The sequence below is a fragment of the Ursus americanus genome, chromosome 10, assembly GCF_024610735.1.
Source record: "Ursus americanus isolate L20-20 chromosome 10, mUrsAme1.1.p, whole genome shotgun sequence".
Taxonomy (NCBI): domain Eukaryota; kingdom Metazoa; phylum Chordata; class Mammalia; order Carnivora; family Ursidae; genus Ursus; species Ursus americanus.
The window spans coordinates 32,105,199-32,129,008 of record NC_142136.1 but is presented as its reverse complement, the minus strand read 5'-3'; the positions used below and the strand labels follow the sequence as shown (position 1 = coordinate 32,129,008).

The 23,810-nt window shown below is 38.8% G+C and overlaps 1 protein-coding gene across 10 annotated transcripts in view; it reads right to left on the bottom strand.

The window, feature by feature from the left end:
• KLF12 (KLF transcription factor 12) overlaps positions 1-23,810 on the bottom strand; it is a 420,803-nt gene that overhangs the window by 215,129 nt on the left and 181,864 nt on the right. For all 10 annotated transcript variants that reach the window (XM_087865095.1, XM_087865097.1, XM_045811080.2 and 7 more), the window contains one exon: positions 19,430-19,519. In XM_087865095.1, the coding sequence (XP_087721221.1) occupies positions 19,430-19,495 (66 nt within the window). In that variant the 5' untranslated portion in view covers positions 19,496-19,519. The remainder of the gene's footprint in view (positions 1-19,429; positions 19,520-23,810) is intronic.

The following is a 23,810-nucleotide window of genomic DNA, read 5'->3' as shown; positions in this document are numbered from 1 at the left end:
TGTGCATACAAATTTATTTATGTATAAAATAACAATACGTATAATTCTATGAATATACATATATGCAAGTATATGTACATAGATTTATATTTTCTGCTTATATGTATACATTTATATATATATAATCTATATTACATATGATAATTACATACATATATGTACATGTAGTCTGAGTGTGTGTGCACACACATGTACACATTATTTTTAAAAACACACTGACACCTACGTGGAGGTGAGCTGCCTTACGGGCCAGGCATAGCAATGTGCTGTTCAAGGAAAACTCCAGTCCAGTGTTTAAAAATTAATTCAGATATTTAGTCAAGCCTCTCAGCAAAAAATTACAATGTGATTGTAATGCACAATCTACATTCTAAAATGCCCTTTTCCCCATTTTCAAAATTTGAAACACTTGGCAGATCTATCCCTTCCCACCCACCAAACTTCTTAACTCTCTACTCAAACTTGTCAGAGATTTTTTTGGCTCTTGGGCTCAATCTCCCTACCCCCATCCCCACACGCTCTTTCCAAATCAATTATTCTCTTATTTAGCAACCGTTCTCTGCCCTCTCCAAAACAAATCAGAGCCTGGATTTCCTGCTTTTTCACTTCTACCCGCCCCAACATCCTCAAACAGTCATATCTCTCCCGTGATCCGCATTCTGTGTAACAACCTACAACAACAAAGAAGGTGGCCCAAAAAAGAGAGAGAGAGAGAGAGAGAGAGAGAGGCTATGAATACTTACACAATAATATGTTCTCCTATCTCATACGTCTATCAGAAAATATGCTTAAGATAGCATTTTTTCATCATCTAAGAACATTCTGGAGTTTTGACATCAAATGGACACGTACACATTCTGCAACTTAATTCCTCAGCTGAAAATGTTACAAGAATCAATGAAAACATCTATGATAAAAGACTACAAGGATCTGTTAATTAACACTGTTCTCACCTGGCCTCTTATCTCCTAACATGAACTCAAGTTTTTAGCTTGAAAAGTTTTAAAGTAACCTGGGGACTTTAAAAGTACTTTCCCTAGAGACTAAATAACACACATATTGCAAACCCATAAGGTAAGCTTTCTGGATACCATGCCTCTCCAAATTATTTCAGCTGCCCTCTATACTGTACTCTCAGGACAAAGGAAGGATCAAAAAAAAAAAAAAACTATTAAACCTCTACAATCACACCTATAAGTTATGAAGATAAGAGGAGCTTCAGAACCTGTGGGCTTCTGTTATGTGCCTGGAGGACCAATAGATAGCATTATGTTTTCAACTGCACAAAACTTTTTTCCCCATAGGCGAGATATACATTTTAAGCAATGCAGAGAACTGAGGGACGTCTAGTATTGCATGAAGTTATTTTCTGGTACCTAGTTCCCATTTAACTGAATGAATCTTTTGTCCAGTTTCAACTGCATTGTTTTCCATGTAAACTGCTATTACCTTCAAGGAGTAAAAGTTTCATATTCTACATCTGCCAAAAATTACTTGATTCTTCCCAGTCCTTGTCTTAAAGATTTTACGTATGAAGTGAAGGTCAAAGTTGTGTTTGCAATTTTTTTTCCCTCAATGGCCTATGTTGGAAATCCTACAGATATTCTCCTGGTGTCATAAATAGATCACTCATGTATTTCAAATATACTATAGGACTGAGGATGAGCTTAACATCTCTGTATCCAAAGACCAGTAAAATCAAGAAGCTAGATTATTGTGTAAAAGTTTTAAGGTATTTGATTAACAAAGGGCTTGCCAGGATTGTCCTCAATGATCCTAATTTTCTTAAAAATCCAGACAACAGCAGTACTGTTCTCACCTCCAGATCATCTCAGCGTGGCTTAATAATACCAAGGGAAAGAGGTCATCAGTTGTCCCCTATCTCCAAAGAGTATTCATAAGTTAGGGCTGTTCTACTGTGGCTACACAGAAAGTCACTTGCCGGGGATTAAAAGCAAAATAGAGAATTAGGCTATCGTTATTTCTATTATTTAGACAGGCTGATAATTAAGTTGACTTTTAAGTTAATATTCAACTGTCACATAGGCTCATCTCTGATCACTAAGGAGTGACAAAGGCAGATACACTGCCAGAAATGAGAGATTGGGTTTTGGAAAGAAGGAAGGAAAGGGAGAAAGGGGAAGAGTGTGACATGAGTCTTGTCAGATCTTATAAAATATGTTCCTCTGTTTTGTTGGAGGGAAGAGGGGCGGGACGTGATCCATCTTCTCTTACAGTCAGGAGGAAGGCAGGCTCTTCGGACCACCCACGCCAGAGGTGACAGAACTGGGATTCTATGGGGCAATACCATGACACTGTGTCGAAGAACCATAAACACAGAATCTCAGATTTCTAGTCAGGCTGAGTGAATGCCAATGAAACGAGCATTTGTTGAGAGCCTACTTTACGCATTGTCATAGGGGCTGTGCAAGGCGTCAGCTAACCCAAAAAAACCCCAGTTCCAACTTAAAAAAATAAAAAAGAAATAGAAACTGGCAACTCTTCAGATAATCAGAAATAAATTACCCTAGGAAAATCATGCACTAGGGCTCCTGATTGGCCAGGAGAGCACAGAGTGAATATTAACCCCAAGGCCCCCCCGGCAGGGGAGCTTTATGCAGCCCCCAGCAGCCCCCAAAGGCCCTGCCGTCAGCCTTTCAGAGGTGAGCTCGGAAGCCGACACCACAGTCTCACTGCAATAGCGAGTCTCAGTCTGCACAAAAGATGTGGGATCTTTAGAGACATCATTTAAATGCCAATTTTCATGCTTCCTCTTCTAAGTTATGGCACTTATAACATCAATATTTTAAACAGTTCAAGTATTTTTTAACTTCTAAATGAGTCATTCACTCTCTTAGCAAAGAAGAGGTAAAATAAAATGTCAATGACTAAAATGTGAACTACTTCTTCAAAGATAGAGTTAAGTACATTTCTCACGATTCAATGGTAATTGGCTTAGAACTTGAAAATACACCGGCGCACCTGACACTGGGAATTCACTGGGCTCCACAGGATTCCAAAGGCTGCTGGAGAAAGTGGACCCAGTACGATGGGAATTACACTTACTCTACTTCTTAGGCAATTTTCTCACAACTCTCACTGAGTTTTAAACAAATTATTTGTGCTATTCAGAATTCACACGCATCTCCTCATCAATTCTGGGTACTAACAATTGCTGAGATGTCTCCAGACCGCAGTGCCCGTGGACTCCCTGGACCAGCTCAGCACAGCAGCCGGGGGAAGACTGTCCTACAGGGTCGCAGCTGCCACGTGAAGCCTTCCATCGCTCCATGACAGAAGGGAGTTTCTGTGGTTTAGATGGTGGCACCTTCGAAGTCACAGTCACAAGAAGCCTAGTGAGAAGTCAGAACCTCAGTCTGGATGAGGGGTTCTCAAAATGCTGGAAACATGAGAATACCCTGGGTGATGTGCTTTACACCCTGGTTCCTTTTTCCTGTTCCCAGAGATTCTGGGGGCAGGAACCCAGGAAACTGTGCAGCCGTGGGCAGCAGAGCACACTCTGAAAGCGCTACCTTCCATGCCCCAGGTTTCCAAGTCCTGAGGTGAATACCCTCCCCGCCATTCAACTTGGCTCACAATCTGATCATCAATGTCAAGCAAGAACACCTACATCCCTTAGAAACAGTCATCCAACCGTTAAGAAAAACTTAATTTTTCAGTTTTCCAATGTGAAAAATGATTACAATACTTGTTCTATTCCACCTCCTCACTGCATTGTAACAAACATCAAATAATAATGCACAAGGAAGTGCTCCGAGGCACGCAAAGGATAGTCACAAGATGTACAACGGTACTGAGGTCGAGCACGTCCAACTCTGTAAATAATAAAGCACATCAGTACATAACCAAGTGTAAAATCCTAAAACTTGAATTATACACATATAACTTCATTCTTTCAGGGTTCTCCCGTGTAGATCTTTTCCATGTCCCTCCCCCCCCCGTTTTTATTTTAATGAGTGAATAAATAACTAGGAACCAAAGATGTTGTACAAGGATCACTTATTTTGCAAAACTAATCAGACTAAATCACTTTTAACTCATCAAAGACATAGAACAAATGGTTTCGTTTTAAGAACATGTCATTTCTCCGCTTGAATTACCCAAATAGTAGTAGCTCTGCAGAATCGGGCTAAATTCACTGCACATCTACAGTAGTGAATGGTTTCAGTAAAACAAGAGTGTCTCTAGACTCACACGCCATTGGAAGACTCTGAGAACATGACAGAGCAGCACTCAAATAACTCTCTGGGGCCATAAAAATAATGGGCCCAAAGTAATCCCATGGATTATTCCCAGAGTGTTACACAGAATTACAATGAAATCATATTATATAAATGAAATGGTATAAAGAATTTGAAAGGGTGTGAAGCATGAAACTCAAATGTCTAACCACTTAACTATAACACAGCTTTTATGTGAACAAATATCAATAATTCCAAATTTATCTAAATGAATTCTGGAACAGCAGAACAGGCTTGAAAATTCAGTACCATAACAAGAAGTGGGGAACAGCACAAATGAGAAGGTGTGGAAGAGAAGGAGAGAAACCAATATGTCAGCTAAGAGTGAGGAGAGGCCCAGAGACAATGGATCACGCCCCCCACATACACACAAACAAAACAACAGTAGTAGGGCCAACATTCTTCCCTTACATGACAAGTGACAGAGCTCTGTTGTCCAAACAAAAGGATGAATGATACCCTCTTTTAATCTGCTCTCTAATGGCAGCCTATACAAGAATAAGCCCCAGTCCCATCAATGTTCTTCCACACTCCACCCACCCAAGACTGTCTTTTTCATCTTCTCTATACCTGCTGTCCAAACTCTTCCATCAAGACTCAGTTCCACTTCCATCCATATCATCAGGTCAGCATTTCCTTGTCCCACTAACATACATCACTGAAGTCCATGATGATTTCTGGGGACCCCGTCTGTCCACAGCTCTACCGAATACCCTAAACTGTATATAGTACATACCGGCACTTGAAATATGCATACAGTTAAACACTTTAGCTGAAGGCTAAGTGTTGGAAGGCCTGGGTTATAATCTCACAACTGCCGCTGATTATATCTGGGCTCTAGGCAAGTGACTGCATTCTTGTGTTGCCAATTGTTCACGTGAAAAATGGTGATCACAATTCCCTATACCATCTTCTCATTACATTTATGCAAACATCAAACAATAACACATAAGAAAGTACTCTGAATTATGCAGGGGATCCATACAGAGGCAAAGCAGTGCTCTGCCACCACTCTTCTTTGGACTACAAACTCGGAAGAAGAAAATACATTTCTAACACCAACGAATGCAAGGCTAGATTAACCAAATCAGATTCAGTCAACTTTATCAATAAACAATATTATTTCAATAAATATTTTTCATGACAATTAAATAATGAGAATGATTCTTCAAGACCTGCAAAAATCAATGATTTCCCAAGATTATTTCACCTAGGATATTTCTAGCATTTGTTAACTGGCAACCTAGTATTACAGAAAACATCTTTTAAGTTCAAACACAGCTGGTTCTGACACTGAGAAGCAGCTTGGTCTTGGGAGAAGTTACTTAAGCATTGTTAATTACAACTGGCCTCACTCATAGAGATGATCAGTGTAGGATTACCAGGAGTGTTTGAAGAGGTGATATAAATGATCAGACACATTGTGTCAGTGTCCTTAAACGCTACCCTTCACAGCAATTCCTGTTGGGATATTTAATAATCATCTTCCAAATAAACTGGGGGGGGGGGCTCCTTCACGTTAGGCTACTGCCTACCTAGATCCCTAACAACTTGCACCATAAATGATTATTTTGAGACTGAATTCACAAATGAATGTGCTTGAAATCAAACAGTTAATACACATAATGCAATTTGAGCTCAACTAAGTGCTAAATTAGATGGCTAGTGACGACAGGTTAACTCAATAAAAGTGCAGAGAAGAGAGAGATCAATGGGGATATACTTTATGGAAAAGAGATGTTGTCCTGGGACGTGCAGGATAACCACGACCAAAATCAGCTACAGGAACAGAGAGGATGGAACAAATTAGGATGAAGCAAAAGCAAGCAGCTAGCAAATATTATATATATTAACTCCTTTATTTCCCAGGAAATTCACAGGGTAGGGACTACTGTAATTCCCATTTTATAGATGAAGAAACTGAGATAGAAATAACTAGCTTGCTCAAGTCACAGAAAAAATGTTGGAGCCAGAACATAAATACAGCCAGTCTAGCTCCAGAGTGCATGCACTTGACCAGAGAATCACTGAGCTAAACCCCAACATACTGAAGCAGGAACGTGAGTAGCAGTTGTAAACAACAGAATACACTCTATTTGAAATGGAGAGAGATATATTTTTAAATATCGGCTCAGAAAATCTCTTTGTAGGTCAGAGAAGCATGCTTAAATTCTACATAGCAAGGAGCAATGGGTGGAGGAAAGCCAAACCATATCACAAGCCTCGTCCAGTGAAAACACCACTGTTCCTGTCTTCTAGCATTTGAGGCCAGAGCATCTGTCAAAGAGCCAGACATTCCCATCATCTCGCTTACCCAAAGAGCAGTCTTCCCATAAGCAGGCAGCCTCGCACTGCCACCTTCCGTGTCCCTCCGGCGCGTGGTGCAACTGACTGGCAGCAAGTCCGTATCCTAGCTGTACGAGTCTAGGAAGTGCAGGGGTTTCTGTTGGGGTTATTTTTAAAGATTCTACTTCAGGGGGATTGGAATCACAATATGGGAAGCCAGCGAAAAGTCAAGATGACACACAAAAGATGTCAAGCAATCACAAAAGAGCGTTACACCCTCCGATAACACGGTGAGAAGGTTTGGTGAATCATGTCAGCTACATAATGTAGGGTCAGATCATGTAGGTACGACTTCACCTCACTGGAAAACAATTTACTCTAACAAAAGCCATAGGTCTCTTAAAATAGCAAGTCACTTTTCAGGGCGTAAAGGTGATAATTTACGTAATTCGAAAACTAGGGATATCAATTACTTGGTGGCTTTTTTCCCCACCTATTTCAAAATGTTATAGCATACCAAATATGCATCATTTTTCCTATAAGAAAAAGCAAAAAAATATTAATTTAAGAAATCAGTCGCATTTTATATCATATACTATTTATTGCTTACTTAATACATAGCCCACTAGTTAAGCCTTATGTATATAATTTCATTTATTCTAGCTGAATTCCATACCCCTTATTATACCTGGATTTAAATATACAAAAATGTTTCACATCCTTCTCAGAAACATTTCTGTAGTTCAAAAACCCTGCAAAGACAGGGATGTACTGTATGGTGACTAACATAATTTAAAAAAAACATTAAAAAAGAAAAACCCTGCAAAGAAATGTGAATATACCCCAAGGAGAATAACCCAAGGAGGAGAGAGTAAGACAACATCTCCACTTGTATGTATTTGTACAATGTCAATGTGGAAATTAGAAGCCACTGTGGCAATAAAATTTGGTGGGAGGGAGATGAGAGCAAATGACAGCACATAGTCATGCAATGAGAACAGAAAGAGAACTGTCTTTATATCTAATTCATGACTCAATGAAACAATGGACGTTCGGGGTTTTGACATATTATTGATATTTATTTATCACAGTAATAATGATGATGTATATGAAAATCATTTTCCCTTGCAAAGTGGCTGCGGGTAAAAAACTGAAACTTCCAACAATATAAGCTTTTATTGGGGTGCCTGCTTGACTCAGTAGGTAGAGTTTGTGACTCTTGATCTCGAAGTAGAGAGTTTGAGTCCCACGTTGGGGGTAGAACTTATTTAAAAATTTTCAAAACAAAAATTTAAAAAGAATAAGTTTTCATTGAGTATAGTATTGACTGAGGGAGAAAACATATCCTGTACATGAGAAGATCATGTGTATGGGCCTAAAAACAATGTCCAACTGCCAAGTCCCCAAAATGTGCCAGAAAGCACTACACTGTTCATAGAAAATACTTCACCTCAAAAGCTTTGCCTCTTTGTTTAGTAAACACAATAATATATTGGTGATCCATTTTTAAACGGTCTGAATACTCTTCTTCATATGAAATTTATAATGCATTTGAAGCGACCCGAGAGACTTATTCTACTTCTTGGTTAGAGGTGACTTAGACAAAAAGGAGGTTAGAGGTTTCAGACCTACAATTGCATTAATTTCCTCCACGTTGAAAACAAAAAAGTATACACCTGAGGTTTTTTTTTTTTTTTAAAGAAAAAGGAACCTAAGAAAAGTACATTCTCTCTCTTAACTTTAAAAAACAAGAAGATTGTCTTATTTAGCAGATAAAGGCTTTAAGAGTGAATACTTTCAATTATAATCCTCATGACTTTATTGAAAAAGATATAATAAGTTATGACAAGAGCACAGCAATGAAACTGAAGTTGGAGAGTTGGAAACAGAGTTGATCATGGGAACTACAGGTCATCTGAACATCAGAGTTCATTTACAATTGACAAGAAGTAAATACTCTTTTACTAAGAAAATCTTCTGACAATATTCCCTTCAGACAAGAAAAAGGACTAACCAGTGGATAAGAGACAGACTCATTTTTTTCACAGGCCACAGACACGACCAGTCAGCAAGATACTAACTTGATCAAACTTTCCACCAGGTGGAATGTGACTTGGTTGCAAAGTATGCATTGCCCTCAGTGATGACTGACACAATTTGTAAAGCATTAAAAAAAAAAAAAAAGCAACAGTTGACATCTTTATGTTGTTACATATTTATAAAATTCTGGGCTCTCAAGATCCCAGGACATACACCAAGAAGTTTTCTAGAAGGTGAATCTGATGTGTGGTGTCAGCTCTGCTCAGTTAGATTTCCAAAACAACACACAATGAAATACAATTTTGCCCAGGTGATGACCAGGGAATATTTTTGTAATTTCTACCTACTGTTAAATACCTTGAAAACATTATTTTATATTAAAACAAACACATTATATAGTAAAAAGTGTTTTTTAATCCTATGCAATTAAGATACAATAAAAGAGAGATCCAAGAGTTCATACTTACTGCAGACTACTGGAATGGCCACTGAGCCTCTCTAGGTAAATTTGCATTTATTGGAGTGCTCAACTAAAACTTCCCGTAAGATCCGCTTAAATCCTTCTTAAACATTAATAGTATAGTGGGAGTTATTTTATATCAGATCGTTTAAAATATCCTACTTACAACAGCTATCAAAGTTGAGCAACAAAGAGGGCGTGCAATACTGAAAAGATTCTGATTCACAAGACTGGGACTCCAGTTCCATCCCTGTTACTCGCTGGTGGTGTGACCTTGACACACATGATCTCTGCGATTTTCTTTAGTAACGGGAATGACATTACATACACTCAAGGGTTTACTTAGGTGCAAAAGCATGTAGGACTGTTATGTCCTATAAATAAATTGATCCTCTTACCATTATGAAATGTTCTACTTTATCTCTGGCTATATTCCTTTTTCTGAAGTCTATTTTCTAATATTAATAAAGGGACCACAGCTTTGTTTTTTTTTGTTGTTGTTGTAATTTAGAGTATATAGATCTTTTTCTGTCCTTTTACTTTCCGTTTGTTTAAAAGAATGTCTAGTATAGATTTATTATGTTTCTGGAAGAAAATATCCTAAACTATAACAGCTTTCATTGCAAGGTAATGTGATCATAGCTTCAATTTCTTCTTGAAAGGTTTTCTAAATATATTTAAATTTTTTAATAATAAAAATGTTATCGGACATAAGAATTCCAGTGTCTTATCTGGAGAAGGACAAGCCTTGTCCACAATCAACAAGACAGGGATGACCTACACCCAAACGATCTCACGTTTCACACAGAATTTTTCCTCCAGCGTCAGAAGAAGGATGTTGTTAAAGCCAACATTTATTTAAGAAGTATCTATTGTAAGTAAAAATAGGGCCATTTCCTCACACACGGTTGCTGCTATAACAAGAAGGCTTTTGAAAAAGTCACGTCCCATGTGAGGCCATTTGAAATGATTTCTGCTGAAGTATTCCTTCAGCCATTCAGTTCAATAATCCATACAAGCTCTCTGGTACAGTTATGAATCATCAGTTCTCCAGATTTTTAAACTTATTTTTATTTTTAATTGAGGTAATGAACACAAAATATAAAACTTACCCGCAACCATCTTTTTATGTGTAGATCAGTAGTGTTAACCACATTCACATTACTCTGTAACACATCTTTTTTCATCTTGCAAAGCTGAAACTCTACACCATCAAACAACTGCCCACATTCCGGTCCACCAAACCCCTAACAACCACCATTCTCTTTTCTGCTTCATGATTTTGACTCTTCTTGATTCTATCCCGTTACTTACGACGTACCTGTATCTTTATATTTAAAGAGAACATCGTACAGATGGCATGTCGTTAGGTCTTGCTTTTATTCCCAAGCTGACAATCAATCCATCTTTTAAATGGAGTGCTTAAACGCTTCCCGTTTCACACAACCATTAACATATAGTGTTTAAATGTACCGACTTGTTCTTTGTTTTCTATTCCTCCTATCTGTTCTTTGTTCACCTTCCCTCTTTCTGCCTTCATTCAGAGAAAATGGAGTATTTTAAAAAATGCTTCCAGTTCATTTCCACCATTGGTTTATTAACTACACTGGCTGTTTTACTGTGTGTGTGTGTGTGTGTGTGTGTGTGTGTGTGTGTGTGTGGTTGCTCTAGGATTTACAATATACACCTTTAACTTAACACCATCTACCTTCAAATAATACCATATCCAATGGTCTGCTTCCTTCCATGCCCCCATCTCTGTGCTAATGCTGTTGCTCATTTTCGTCCAATATGTTAAAACTCCACAATGTGTTATTTTGTTTGCTTTGCATAATTTTCTTTTAAAAATATTTTTTACATCTTTTATATTTGCCTATATACTTACCATTTTGAGTGCTCTTCATTTCCTTCTGCAGATCCAGATTTCTATCCAGTGTCCTTTTTCTTTTACCTAAGGAAGTTCTTTCTTCTGTCTTGCACAGAATCTGATAAGAAGTCTGATTTTTGCTCCTTTGTATATCAGATATATACCCCTCTTTTCTACTGGCTGCTTTTAAGACTATTCTTCATTACCTATTTCTAGCAATTTGATTATTTTATGCTTTGGTCTGGTTTCTTCTGCTTGGGGCTAATTGAATTTCTTGGATATGTGGGTTTTCCTCATATTTGGATAATGACCAGCCATGATTCCTCAAATAATTTTTTCTGACCCTGCCTATCCTGACAGTGCAATTGTACATATGTTAGACTACTTGAGATTGTTCCACAGGTCACAGAGCTTTTGTTCATTTTGTCTTTTTTTTTCTATCTGATCAATCCAATCAATTATGATCAATTGCCAGACAGTGGAGCTTTTACATGATTGAAGGCTAGATCTTGTCGCGTCTTCCTCTAGAGTGTTGGACTTTGCTCTGGCATAATTAAGCAACTTTCAGGTCAGTTTGCTCCTTTCAGGGTTTGCTTCTCATGTCTGTCATGGCAAGACCCAGCCCAGATGACTGTAAGATGAATTCAGCCTCATTACTAACCTGTGGCCCTTCTGAGACCTCTATCAAATGCCCCATGTACAAAGGGGTCTCTCCATTCTGGTCTTCGTGAATTGTATGTGTTCATAAGAATTGTTCCCGTGGGACACCTGGGTGGCTCAGTCAGGTAAGCATCTGCCTTTGGCAAGGGTCATGATCTCAGGGTCCTGGAATCCAGCCGGAGTCAAGCTCTGTGCTCAGTGGGGAGTCTACTTGTCTCTCTCCCTGTGCCCCTCCCCCCACTCATGCTTGCTTGCTCTCTCTCTCTCTCTCTTCCCCTCTCTCAAATAAATAAATTTCTTAAAAAAAATAAGAAAAAGAACTGTTCTGCCTATTGCCTTCCTTGTTCTTTCCTTGTTTTCCTTCGTACAGGTAGATCTTTACTTAGACAAAACCTTCTAAGAGGACCACTTTGAGGATCTCTGGAGCTCTCTCTGTACAAGTCCTTCCTCTTTGTTATTGCTCCCCTTAAAAACCAATTGCCTTGACCTTTCCCAAATTCCAATCCCACCTGCCTAACTCAGTGACTGCTAGGCCCTATTTGGGTTCTTATCCCTGCTTTGCCTTTAGGCAGAAGGCTAAGGCTTTAGTAAAGTTCACCTCCTTTTCTGCCCTACTCCCAAGGATCACAGTCTTTAACTGCCTGTTGTTCAATACGTATACACGTTTCATATATTTTGTCTGGCTTTCTAGTTGTCTATGGTAAGAGGTCAATTCCCATAGCAATTAATTCCCCCGTGGTCAGAAGCAAAAGTCCTCCAAGGGTTAAATAAACTATAATCACAGTTACAAACTGTAAAGCTGTATGCAAATATTAGCACATGAAAACACATCTAGATAAAGAGCAACTCTTGCCTCATGGTCCAGATTTTGTTTTTCAAATTCTACCACAAAGACCAGTACAAGAAGGAGAACACAATCATGCAAACTGAAATATTCTGGAGAGGTTAATTTTCCCCAACTCGAAATTCCCAAATTACTAGGAGCATGGAATCTCTTTAAGAAGTGTTCCTTTTTACAAAGCACTGACCCTATAAAAATGCAAATGACCCCTGGAAAGAATAGCACTTTACATTTTCCTCAGTTAAGGAGACGCCAGTTAGAACCGGTCATCTGTGGGTACCAAGAGCCATCACATCCCCGAGAGTTGGGAGTGTCTGGGTTTTGAGTGGAGGAGAATTAAGTTGAAGGAGAAAGTACATTGCTAAGGGGAAAGACAGAGGGCAGAATTATCAACTTCATAGCTTTGCCCAGGGCAGCCCCCGAGGGAAAGGATTTGTCTGCCTGCTATATTTCCCTTGGGTACTATCTGTAATTACTATCACAGCTCATTGATTTTCAATTCTTTCTATTAATACATTTATTGGCCATTCTGACATTATTAAAATCAGTCCAACTCGGCTTCTTTAGTGGAGGATAGCTGTTCCTTAAAGTGAATTTTGCAAGTACAGATATTTTTTTCCTGCCCCCTTTTTTTTAATGGTCTTCTCATATTAGGAATAACACAGCTTCGGCATATGTTTTTCTTTGAAGCCAGGTAGTGACATGCAAAGATTTCACGACAGATCAAAAGATCTCAAGCAGTGGGTCATCAGAGAATATTAAATGATAAGCAAATTCATATGTCTAAGATAATTCTACCAATTTACTAGCTAGGCTGGCTCCTGTTCCACAGTAGGGGAGGTAATAATGAGCCTCTGTTAAAGGGTAATGCAAGTGGCATTTTTACAATGCTTTTTCTTTTCTTCTGATAAAGTCATTAAAGTAACACTATCTTGCTAAGCTTTTACACACAGATATATATTAAACCTTCTATGTTAAATTAAACATAACGGTTTATTGAGGAAAAGAAAAAGGTTTGTTGTTGGGTTTTTTTTTTTTCTCTAAAGCTACTAAATTTTAATATAACTAACTGCCTGTTTTAAACATTTCATAGCACATGTCTAGGTTCATCTACAATACTTGCACCTGTCTCTATTTCTTTATTAAGCCTACAGATTGGGGTCTTTTCCAAAATAGCACCTGTCTCAAAATCCTCAATATTCTGCAGTCTGGCACTGGCTCTCACTTACAATAAATAGCATCTGAATCACTATTTATTGAGCCCTGCCTAGCTATAAGCTCCCTGTACTGAGATGATGAGGAATAATGAGAAGCATAAAGCAAAACTCCACTCTACAGGAAGGTACAATATAGTTGACTTAATGGTGCTAGTCAGTCCTTTGTGATACAGAAATGCCTTCACCACCTTGTATGAATGTCCTGCAGAATGCTTTGCAAGAGTTACTGCAACCTGCCTCTAGGAAAAGGACCATTACTCCCTTCTGTCCTCTCTCTCTCTCTCTCTTTTTTTTTTTTTAAGTTTGTATTTATTTGACAGAGAGAGAGAGAGAGAGGGAGTGAGCGAGCACAAGCAGGGGGAGCAGCAGAGGGAGAGAGAAAAGCAGGCTGTCTCCTGAGCAGAGAGCCCGATGCGGGGCTCAATCCCAGGACCCTGGGATCAAGACCTGAGCTGAAGGCAGCCGCTTAACCAACTGAGCCACCCAGGCGCCCCTCTTCTACCCTATCTCTAAAATTAGGGCGCTCATAGGGATCTCTGGCCTGACATTTTCTGCTAGTAAGCCACGGAGGATACAATTAAACCTGTCTGCCGCCATACCTGCACCCTTCGGGGCTCCACGCTGTGGTAAAGAGGCATTGGGCTTCGTCCCCCAGTGCAACACACATGGGTCTTTTACAACCCAATCACTGACTGCTTGGAGCATTTAAAATTGGCAAAACACCCAACGTGTTTCTCCCTCTCTCTCTCTGCTCCACTTTTCCTACCACTTTCTCCCTAAAGGGCCACAGGTCAGAATTGCACCTGCCTCAACAGGGGAAGGGAGAGGAGGGGTAACCACAGGCGTGAGCATGGCTGTGGCTGGTGGAGGGACTCGGGTCCACCCCTTCCCCACAGACTCAGAGAACAGTGAGGGTGGCTGCGTGAGGCATGTTTCCTTCAGGACTCCCTCTGACGCCTGTGCACCGATGAAGTTTCCTGTTTTAATTTAGAGAGCTTCTTTGCCTTTTTAAACATTTTACTTTCAAGAATGTCAAACATACACAAAATTAGGCAAAACGGTTACATGAGCTCCCGGGGTACTGGTCGTGTGGCTTCAATAATGACGGACTCCTGGACAGTCTTATCTCATGTTTCTCCCCATCCATTCTCCCCTCCCCCTCCCACTTCACTGTGCAGCAAATGCCAGACACCTACTCATCTCACCTGTAAATATATCAATAAGTATCTCTGACGTATACAAACTCAGAACTCCTTTTTAAAAAAACTGTGGCCAAATACTACTGTCACATCAAAATATGATGTCATTTCTGTGTTAATACAATCATTGATTTCTGGCTTCATTATCCCATTTTTTAGGTGATAAAATCTAATCAGAATTTGAAATATTTCTCCAGATATGCTTAAGTAAAAATTCAAATGAAAAAATAAGGATTGTACTTGGAGATTTACCTTAAATCTTCTTTTAAAATTCTAAATTAATCCAGATGGTTAATATCTATCAAATACGATACGAGAATTGCATCCATAGAAACTGAAGCAATGGGGCACTTTTTATTCCTACTTTTCTTCAAAGGGAAAACATTTACTCAGCCCCCATCACATGCAGGCAGGCTCCTAGGAGGCTGGACGGTTCACTTCGCCTCCCAGAAGAGGAGAAATAGGAGGACAGAGACCAAGGGGACCCAGCTGGCCCCTGGCAGAGGGCACATCTGAACTTGGGTCTGTCCCTTTTTAAAAGTCTACGCATTTCTACCTCCACACACAGGGAGCTTCCTTGTGGTAGGATGGTTAAACTCCTGATGGGAAATGCTTTTTCACACTCCTGGCCCATTACCAGAATCGAAGAATGTCAGATGGAACCTGGGCCGGCCTTTAACACCCCCACTGTACAGATGAGGACATAGAGGCCTAGAGTTATGAAGTCACTTCCCAATGCCATTCAAGCTGGCAAGCTGCAAGGCCAGGAACAAAAACCACATTTTATGTCTTTGAGGCAGTACCCTTTCTCTGTTACTGCCTTATCTCTGGGTGGAATCGTTCCAGTCCTCTTCTTCCTGCTTTAGTCCTTTGCTTAATAACATGTTAGAACATCCAAAGGCTGACAGCATTTGGGAAGCTCTTGTAACAGCAGGACACAAGCACCAAAGGTCACAGTCAAAGTCATTCCAGCACTCCTTGCTGAGCCCCTGAAGTGTATCACAAGAGCACATGCCCTTCCCACGGACGGCTTAGCAGCACGCGCTGCATTATCGACAAGCCCGAAGAAAACTGAAGTCACATTTCAAGAGACTTCAATAATAATCCACTTAGATATCACAAAACTAAGAATGCAAGAGTCACAAAATTCCAAACAGAAGGCAGGCACGCAGAGTTGGCGTCGATATGTTACTCTCTCTATTCAGTTCACATGACTATAAGATCAACGCTATGCCATCAATGAGGATGTGTGCTTCCAGTATTTCCGATTTTTATTTTTTTGTTTATAACAACCCTATGAAGTTGACAGAGCAGGTGTATAATGAGCTAATGACCGGTTTCGTATTTTTTCACCATGCCAGTTATAATGCCCAGGCAAGTAAAGCATGTATTTCCTGACCACTTGCCAGGTCCTACAAGAAAAATACAAGAAACAGCTCTTGTCCTCCAAGAGCTTACAGCTCTTGTCCTCCAAGAGCTTACAGCTCTTGTCCTCCAAGAGCTTACAGTCTGATTGAAGACCTATGACCACCTTCACACACCTTACAACTATTAAGAGAATGAGGCAAGGCAACCAGACCTTTTCAGAGAAGAGAGAAAGCAGAGTGGCTAACCTAGACCCATTCCACAGTCTTTCTTCCAGCTCTGAAATGTGGTCATCGGGTCCTGAATTCCTTGGAAGGGTGGGGGGATATGTATAGACCAGCTGACAGGGACTATTTATAGCCAGAAGGGGAGAATGGCCATATGTGTTCATGGCACACTGAAACAGGAGATCCACGTAAGGTAGTGTCTCTCTACAATGCCGCCCGGAGCCTGAAAGGCATGCGAAACTTTTCTTCCCCAAAAGACTGGACGTTTAATGTCTATGTCTTAAAAAACACTTTCAAAATTGGGTTTTCCAGAGTGATTACAGAATCCAATCCTTGACATCAAGCTCAGGCTTTCTCTTTCATTGTTGTGATGCAGAGATTCATTTCTATAACTTTGTGTTCATTGTTACTAGTATCTCATCTTTGGCAGAAGCCCATAATCACACATAGGATTATTTTAATTTCACCAATGTTTATACTTTCTTAAAAAAATAATCAAACTTCAACCAGCTTTTAGCAGGAAATAAGGAAAGAGTCCTATAAGACTGAAATAAAGAAATCTTTAGAATTCTAGTGTTGCTTATCTAAAATAGTTCTGGTTCTGAAATGATACCGTCTATCACCCACCCAATTATACCCCAATTAAAACTCCAGTAAAATGACCAAAAGTGAAGTTCACTAAAAGTCTAGATTTTACCCTAAGAAGAATTGATTTGAAATATTACAAATGATTAAATACAAATTATTGTATTCCATAAATAATTAGGTCATAATACAGTTCATTAAACACTGGGCTGCTTCTCTTGAAGCTTTACTGTAACAGAGAACAAAATTATATATGTTGTATATTTAAGAAGTACATGCAAAGCTAAGGAAAAGAATAAAAAGCAAGTTTCTACTTCCCTTCAACATACACAATCTAAATTAGGGTTAAAATACTAACAACAGCTCCATTCACAAGCAGGAAAATTGATTTTAATGACTAAGCGTTAAGTAAAACCTGTGAACCTACCATTTTTCCTGTCCCTGTTTGAGGGCAGTAAATACTTTCTATAAACGATGTGGCATGAGGTTCTTATTCACAATGTAAAACCCCTGGGAATCCTGGCTTTTGTTTTTTGTGCATCTAAATCCTTCATGCAAACCTTACCTTACAACTGAAATTGACAATATAAAGGAGAAGTATCCTGATATCATCAAAGATGCCCAGAGCTGGTGACAACAAGGCACCGTCCTGGCTCTGACCAGAGGCACAAGTAGTACTCTCTGGCTTCTGCACTTCTCTGCCTTCCTCCAACATGCGTGACTTGAGTAGACTCACCACTATTCAAGTTGAAGAATATCTCGTGAAATAAAAGCAACAATGTGGAATATACCACTTTTTCACGTTTCCATTAGCAATGGAAAAAGGCTACCCTCTGTGAACGAGATGCTGTGGTCTGTGTGGTGTGTTCAGCTTAAACACGGGGTGTGGAGAAATTTATTTTATGAAACTGATGCTCGTGCACTTAAAGAAAACAGAAATTCCAAAGAAATAAAACAAATCCTTCCTATTTTGGGTTCAACTGCCAAGGTAAAAACTACTTGGTTTGGAAGACGTAGAGTTTAACTTCGCGAGTCAGGCTAGAAAATCCAGGGGAGCACAAGACTTTTTCTGAAGCACTGTCTACAATGAACAAATAATATCCACCACTGTCACATGGTCTTTTCTATCACAACGATGCACCGCCTAAGTGTGAGGTTGAACCGGTACGAGTCGGTCGCTCTGCCACGCACGGAATGGGGAGAGTGGGGTATTGGCTGACATACCCCACGAAGTTCACTGCAGAGCTACAACAATCAACACTGCATATAAACTGCTTCAGACACAGGCTTCGCGTGAAGAGGAGGACTGTACATAGAGACACCATACACCTGGCCGCATGTTGCTCAGGAATGGGGAAGTTGCTGGAGAGACCCCTCTACATGCTACCCTCTGGGTTCATGTCCTCAGTTCCTCGTTATGAAGTCCTTCTAACCAAGCAGCATCCTAACCCCCTGAATGGGGTCTCACCTGAAGTCATGCACACAGATTTTTCTTCAGTGAAATTTTATTTACATTTAAAATGTCTTCTGATTGCTCAGCTACGAAACATTGCCAATGTTTTGCTTTTTTTGGTAAGAGATACATTAATAAGATTAAGATTAAATATTTACTTCATTTATCCTTGTTTGGGTCATCTGTACTGCCTCGGTGGTGGCGGGGTAGTAACACAGGTAGGCAGTGAGCCCCTGGGCACACGAGCCGTGCTTTCTCACTCAAATACGAAATGTGGTCAGCCAATGCTGCAAGCAGTCATACTGCCCTTATAATTTTAACTAGTGAAGCTACAAATATTAACAATTATAAAATCACCTACGTCCTTTTAAAAAAGAAATCCAGCTGTGCTCTTAAGTGTTCATATTTTCACTAGCCATACGTTAATTTGTCAATTTTGCTAAACATTTTTCAATAAGCCTTCTTTTGCTTTATGTGCATTTCAAACTCGCACCTAAATTTCATCAACTGTCCTCTAATCCTCATGGTATATAAAAGGGTAAATACAAATGTCTCAAGAGAAATCAATCCAACAAACAGTAACATTCCCATACTTGTACTCTGTAATTTCCTAACTAAGAAAGAAACAAGCCATTTTGGCATGGAAGTTATATTCCTATCTTATCTTTTAATAATTCCTCTTTGCTTTGGATTTTTATTAGCTTTTCAAAACATTCACTAACTTAAATAAAACCACATGGTTCTTATAAGATCATTGCACCTGCCTAATTTCAGGAAGTTATCTTTTCTAAGTTAGTAATGCTTGAGGTTGCAAATGGATGAGAATCGACCAGTCTCAGATGATCCTTACTTGAGAGAAAAAGCATAGGCGAGTGAAAATCAGAAGTGTTCTGCACAGGTCAAGAAGCTCTGGAAATGACCGCCACGAACATAAAGAGAAGAGCGTGGGGCATCGTTGGAAACTTACCCCTTGTTCAGATTCCAAAAGCTCTGTTTTGACTCTGACTGACGGCATCCCATCAAGCATTAACATTCTGTTCTCAAAGGTGTTGATATTCTGAGAATAAAAAAAGAGAGCGAGAAGGGGAAAGTCAGCTATAAAGCATTCAAATGAGGACATCTGGTAGAGCCTTCCTTCATAGTCGTACATTTAGTACCGCTAACCTAATTTTTTTAACAATGAAGTATAATTAAATGAGAATATCAGCATAACCAATTATCCCCCCCATTCTGAACTATCATTTGAAATAATGACCAAGAAGTTGAATTAATCAGTCTGAATCTCTGACCTCTGGGTTGGAGGTCAGACTGTAATAAACTGGAGTAAAGAAACCTTAACATTAATTTATATGGGGCTGGAACAATTCATCACACTTCTGCAATAGGGGAAGGAAAGAGAAGGATGTTTCCTTCTTCCTTAGTACCAGAGGTTGTATGTGTGCAGAAATCCACAAAGGAGAAAATAGATAAAAAATGACCATACACTCATATTACTGTCAAAGTCTAAATAATTTTAAAAACAAGATAATAAAATTCTAGACACTGAATTTAGGTATGGCACTTCAGATCAAATGAAAATTTCTATGTATTGACGTCCAAACATCTATTTCAAAAACAACTCATAAAAATTTTGGATTGAGAGTGAATTTTTAAGCTCAAGTCACAACCAAAAAATAAATAACAATTTGTTTTCTGTTTTGGTATATGTTTGGCTGAATTTGCCACTTCTTGAAAGGAGAACCTTATTTCTATTGTGACTCACTAGAATTTCAAACAATATTTACGAAAAGATGAAATCAAGGTTATTCTCTACTAATTTTCACAGCTTTGGGGATTTTCTAAAGTCAATAACCTATGAAGGGAGTTCGAAAGACACCTACCACTGCTTGCTTCAGGCCAAAAATCATGTTTTACAACATGTTTAGAATGTCAACTTTACCTTCATCTACTGGCCAAGCGAAGAAACCGAAATGACTAAGTTTGAGTTTTTAGAATGGTTTCTTTGCTCAAACATAGAATGTAAGCCCATGACTCTAAAGTGGTCTCCTTAAAAGAAAAAGAGATCTGTTTCTAAATATTTTGCCTACCTTTGATGACAAAGGTTAGTAGTATTTCTAAACCTTCAGGTTTTTGCCTCTCACATACTTGCTTTTCCATCAAATAGTTAAAAACAACTCCCACTTTGACAAATCATCAATGTTTTTACTACCAAATAATACCAACAGAGTGCAGTATAGTAAAGCTCTAATTATCTCTTTTTCTTGCCACTCCTTTTTGTTTAAGAAAAATAAGAAATAAAATTTATAGGGCCTCTTATCACAAATATTTGCTCTGAGACATCAACAAGAAGAAAAGGCAAATTTACTCTAGAGCTAACTAATGAGCATTTAAAAATTCCATGCTACCCTAGTCTATTAGGTAATAAGAAGAAAAACTACTGTCAGGTTCTTTTCTTAGAAATGTGCAGTATTATTAACACTGGCAGGATGCATTTTTTTTTAATTCATGCTTTTGACTTGTCCATATTTTGGGGGCATTTTGAATCCTAATAGCTTCGAGCAGGAAGAACTGTGTATCCCTGGCAAGCTCAGTTAATTTGTTCCAAGCTTTAAATCCTTTCATGGAGGTTGGTGAGTTGTTTACACATCAGGCATGGATCTCAAATCCTAATGTGTCACTTGCTTCCGTGGTTGGAAGCGGCCAGCTTGGCTTGCCACCACCCAGTTTCAAGAAAGCCTTCCTGCAGCTGGCCAGCCCTCAACGCCCCTGCCCTTCACAGCAGCCAGAAATCTACCCTAACAAAGCATCCCGTAGGCTGTTTGGTTGGTAGACAATGAAGAATGAGTTGATATTGCTTCCTACCCCGGAGGAGGTCTTGCCCAGACTAAAAGGGAAGATGCCTTGCAAAGGCAGGGAAAAGACAAAGAGCGATTCTGGAAAGACAGGTTTAATGAACTGTTGGAATCTGATTAGAGGCTAATGTCCCTTTTAGTGCTTTGTACCAATTTACAGCTGATATACTTTAACCATTCTCCTCACAGGCTGTGATAAACTCATTAGTTTAAAAAATGCAAGCTAACCAGAGTCTTTGAACTTAAAAACTGATAAATCATGAAAACCTGACTGGGCCCATGTTCCATTTAGCACATTTAAATATCACTGTATCTTCATGATTTTTTTATTGTTATTCTTGAATAATTCTACATGTGCTAGAGACAGGATGTACATTTTAGTTTCATATAAGAGTGGAAAAATAAAACACCTCGAGAGGTTTTTTTTTTTTAGAAATTAAGTTTTCCCAGGAAATATGTCTCTTTCCTTGATTTTCCAGGATCATCCACAGCCACAACCAAAATAAACACCATGAATGACAATGTTCATAGCTAAGAAACCAATTCTTAACTATTCAACTCAACTAGTGCAGATTCAATTTATATATATGCCTAAAAGCAATATTGTAAATATATATGTAAAGCATATTATATATATGTAAATATATAAAAGCATATATTAATTATATTAATCTTTACATTCAAGATTCTAACCCTGTTTAGTATAAACATAAGCACTGAGTATCATATCAAGGAAAAGGTATGCGTTTTATGGAGCTCATGGTTAATTGTATAGCATCAAGGATATAGTTCCTAGGACAAAATATCGATAGATTTATTTCCCTAAGCTAAAATCAGATACATACAATCTCAGTTGACTGTAGACTTTAAATATGTAATAAACTCTATATAATTTGAATTGCTGTCAAACATATCTTGCCATGATCTTAATCAAAACACATTTGCTGTGGAATCAATAGCTCAATTGAGTCCCAAGAGGTAAATAAAATTACACAGTCATCAATTTTAGTAACATGGTACTCTTTGTATATTTATGTTGTAATGAACATTTTGATATTATACAACCCTGTATAATTTACATATGTGTATGTGTACATTCATACACGCATGTACACACGTGTATACACTTACACTGCTTGCTTTGCATGAGTACATTTTATTAATTAAAGCAAAAATTAACCATCGGATTTATTAGCTGGCTGTTGACCGATTACATGTGCACTGGATGAGAATGGTACTCTGGACTTTCCTGTTTGCCAAATAAGATTTGGCAACACAGAAGTCCAGCTGATAGTTGTCCTCCTAGTCAAAACCAGGAAAAGCACAACTTTCAATGATCCTAACATCTCAAAATATTTTGAATGGAATGGGCAGGAAGCATAGGGACCGATGCTCAGTGATCATCTCATAAAAACAGAATGGGGGTGGGACTTTCCCATGGCAACTACTAGAATTTGTCCTCCTATTCCCAAAATGCAAGGCTTTTCTACACCCTCCTCCTAACTGTGGGTCATCCAGTTCTTTGGAGAAAACATAACTGTTTTATCATAATCCCAAAACTTGTGCTTGAAACACAAGAGAATCTGTGAATTCGTCTTGCTTTATATAGGTAAGGATCAACAAACCTAAGAGATTAGAATTACACGCAGCCAATAGTTTCAAATATCTATCACTATACAACAAATCACACAGTAGCATAAAAAATCATTTTATTATTATCTTGGTAACAAACATAATAACAACACATAATATTTGCATATTTATTAAGGACCAGACCTTGTACAAAGGGATACTAATTTAGTCCTTACAGCAACCCAAGAAGTCAATGCTATATTCTCTGAAGATAAGACATCTGAGATACAAGGAAGTTAAATTGTCCAAGGTCTCTAGATTACCAAGGGGTACAGCTCTGTTTCAAACCAATTCTCTCTCTCCCCATCCCCCATTCTTCCTCCTTCTCTTCCCTCCTCCCCACCCCAACCCACCCCTACCCATCTCTCTCTCTCTCTCTTGCTCTTCTCTCTCTCCTTCTCTCTCTCAGGAACTCTGGAATCCCCATTAACAGCTCCTCTCAGGACTGAGCTAATTTAGTGAGTGAAGTGAACGTGCAACTTCTGGTCACTGGTGAGTATCAACATTCTGGGGAATATCAGTAAGAGGTCAAAAAAGCCCATGGTTTCAAAGCTATTTCCTTTTTTTTCCCCTTTAAATTAAACTTTCAACACATTTTCTTGGCTTGATGAGATTATGCCTCCTAACCTAGAAATACCTCATAATTAATTTAGCAAGTCAATCCCATCCAGATTTCAACATCCAGAAAAATCTATGGTAATCTCATCTGCTATCCAGTGTTTTAAAAATATTCATATACCCTTGGTGGCTCATTCAATATTTACACAACAGTTTCACGCACTTGGATGATACAGGAACTTTGCCCTCTACACTTGATACTCAAGAGACATACATCTGAGCATCACATTTAATTTATCATCTCTT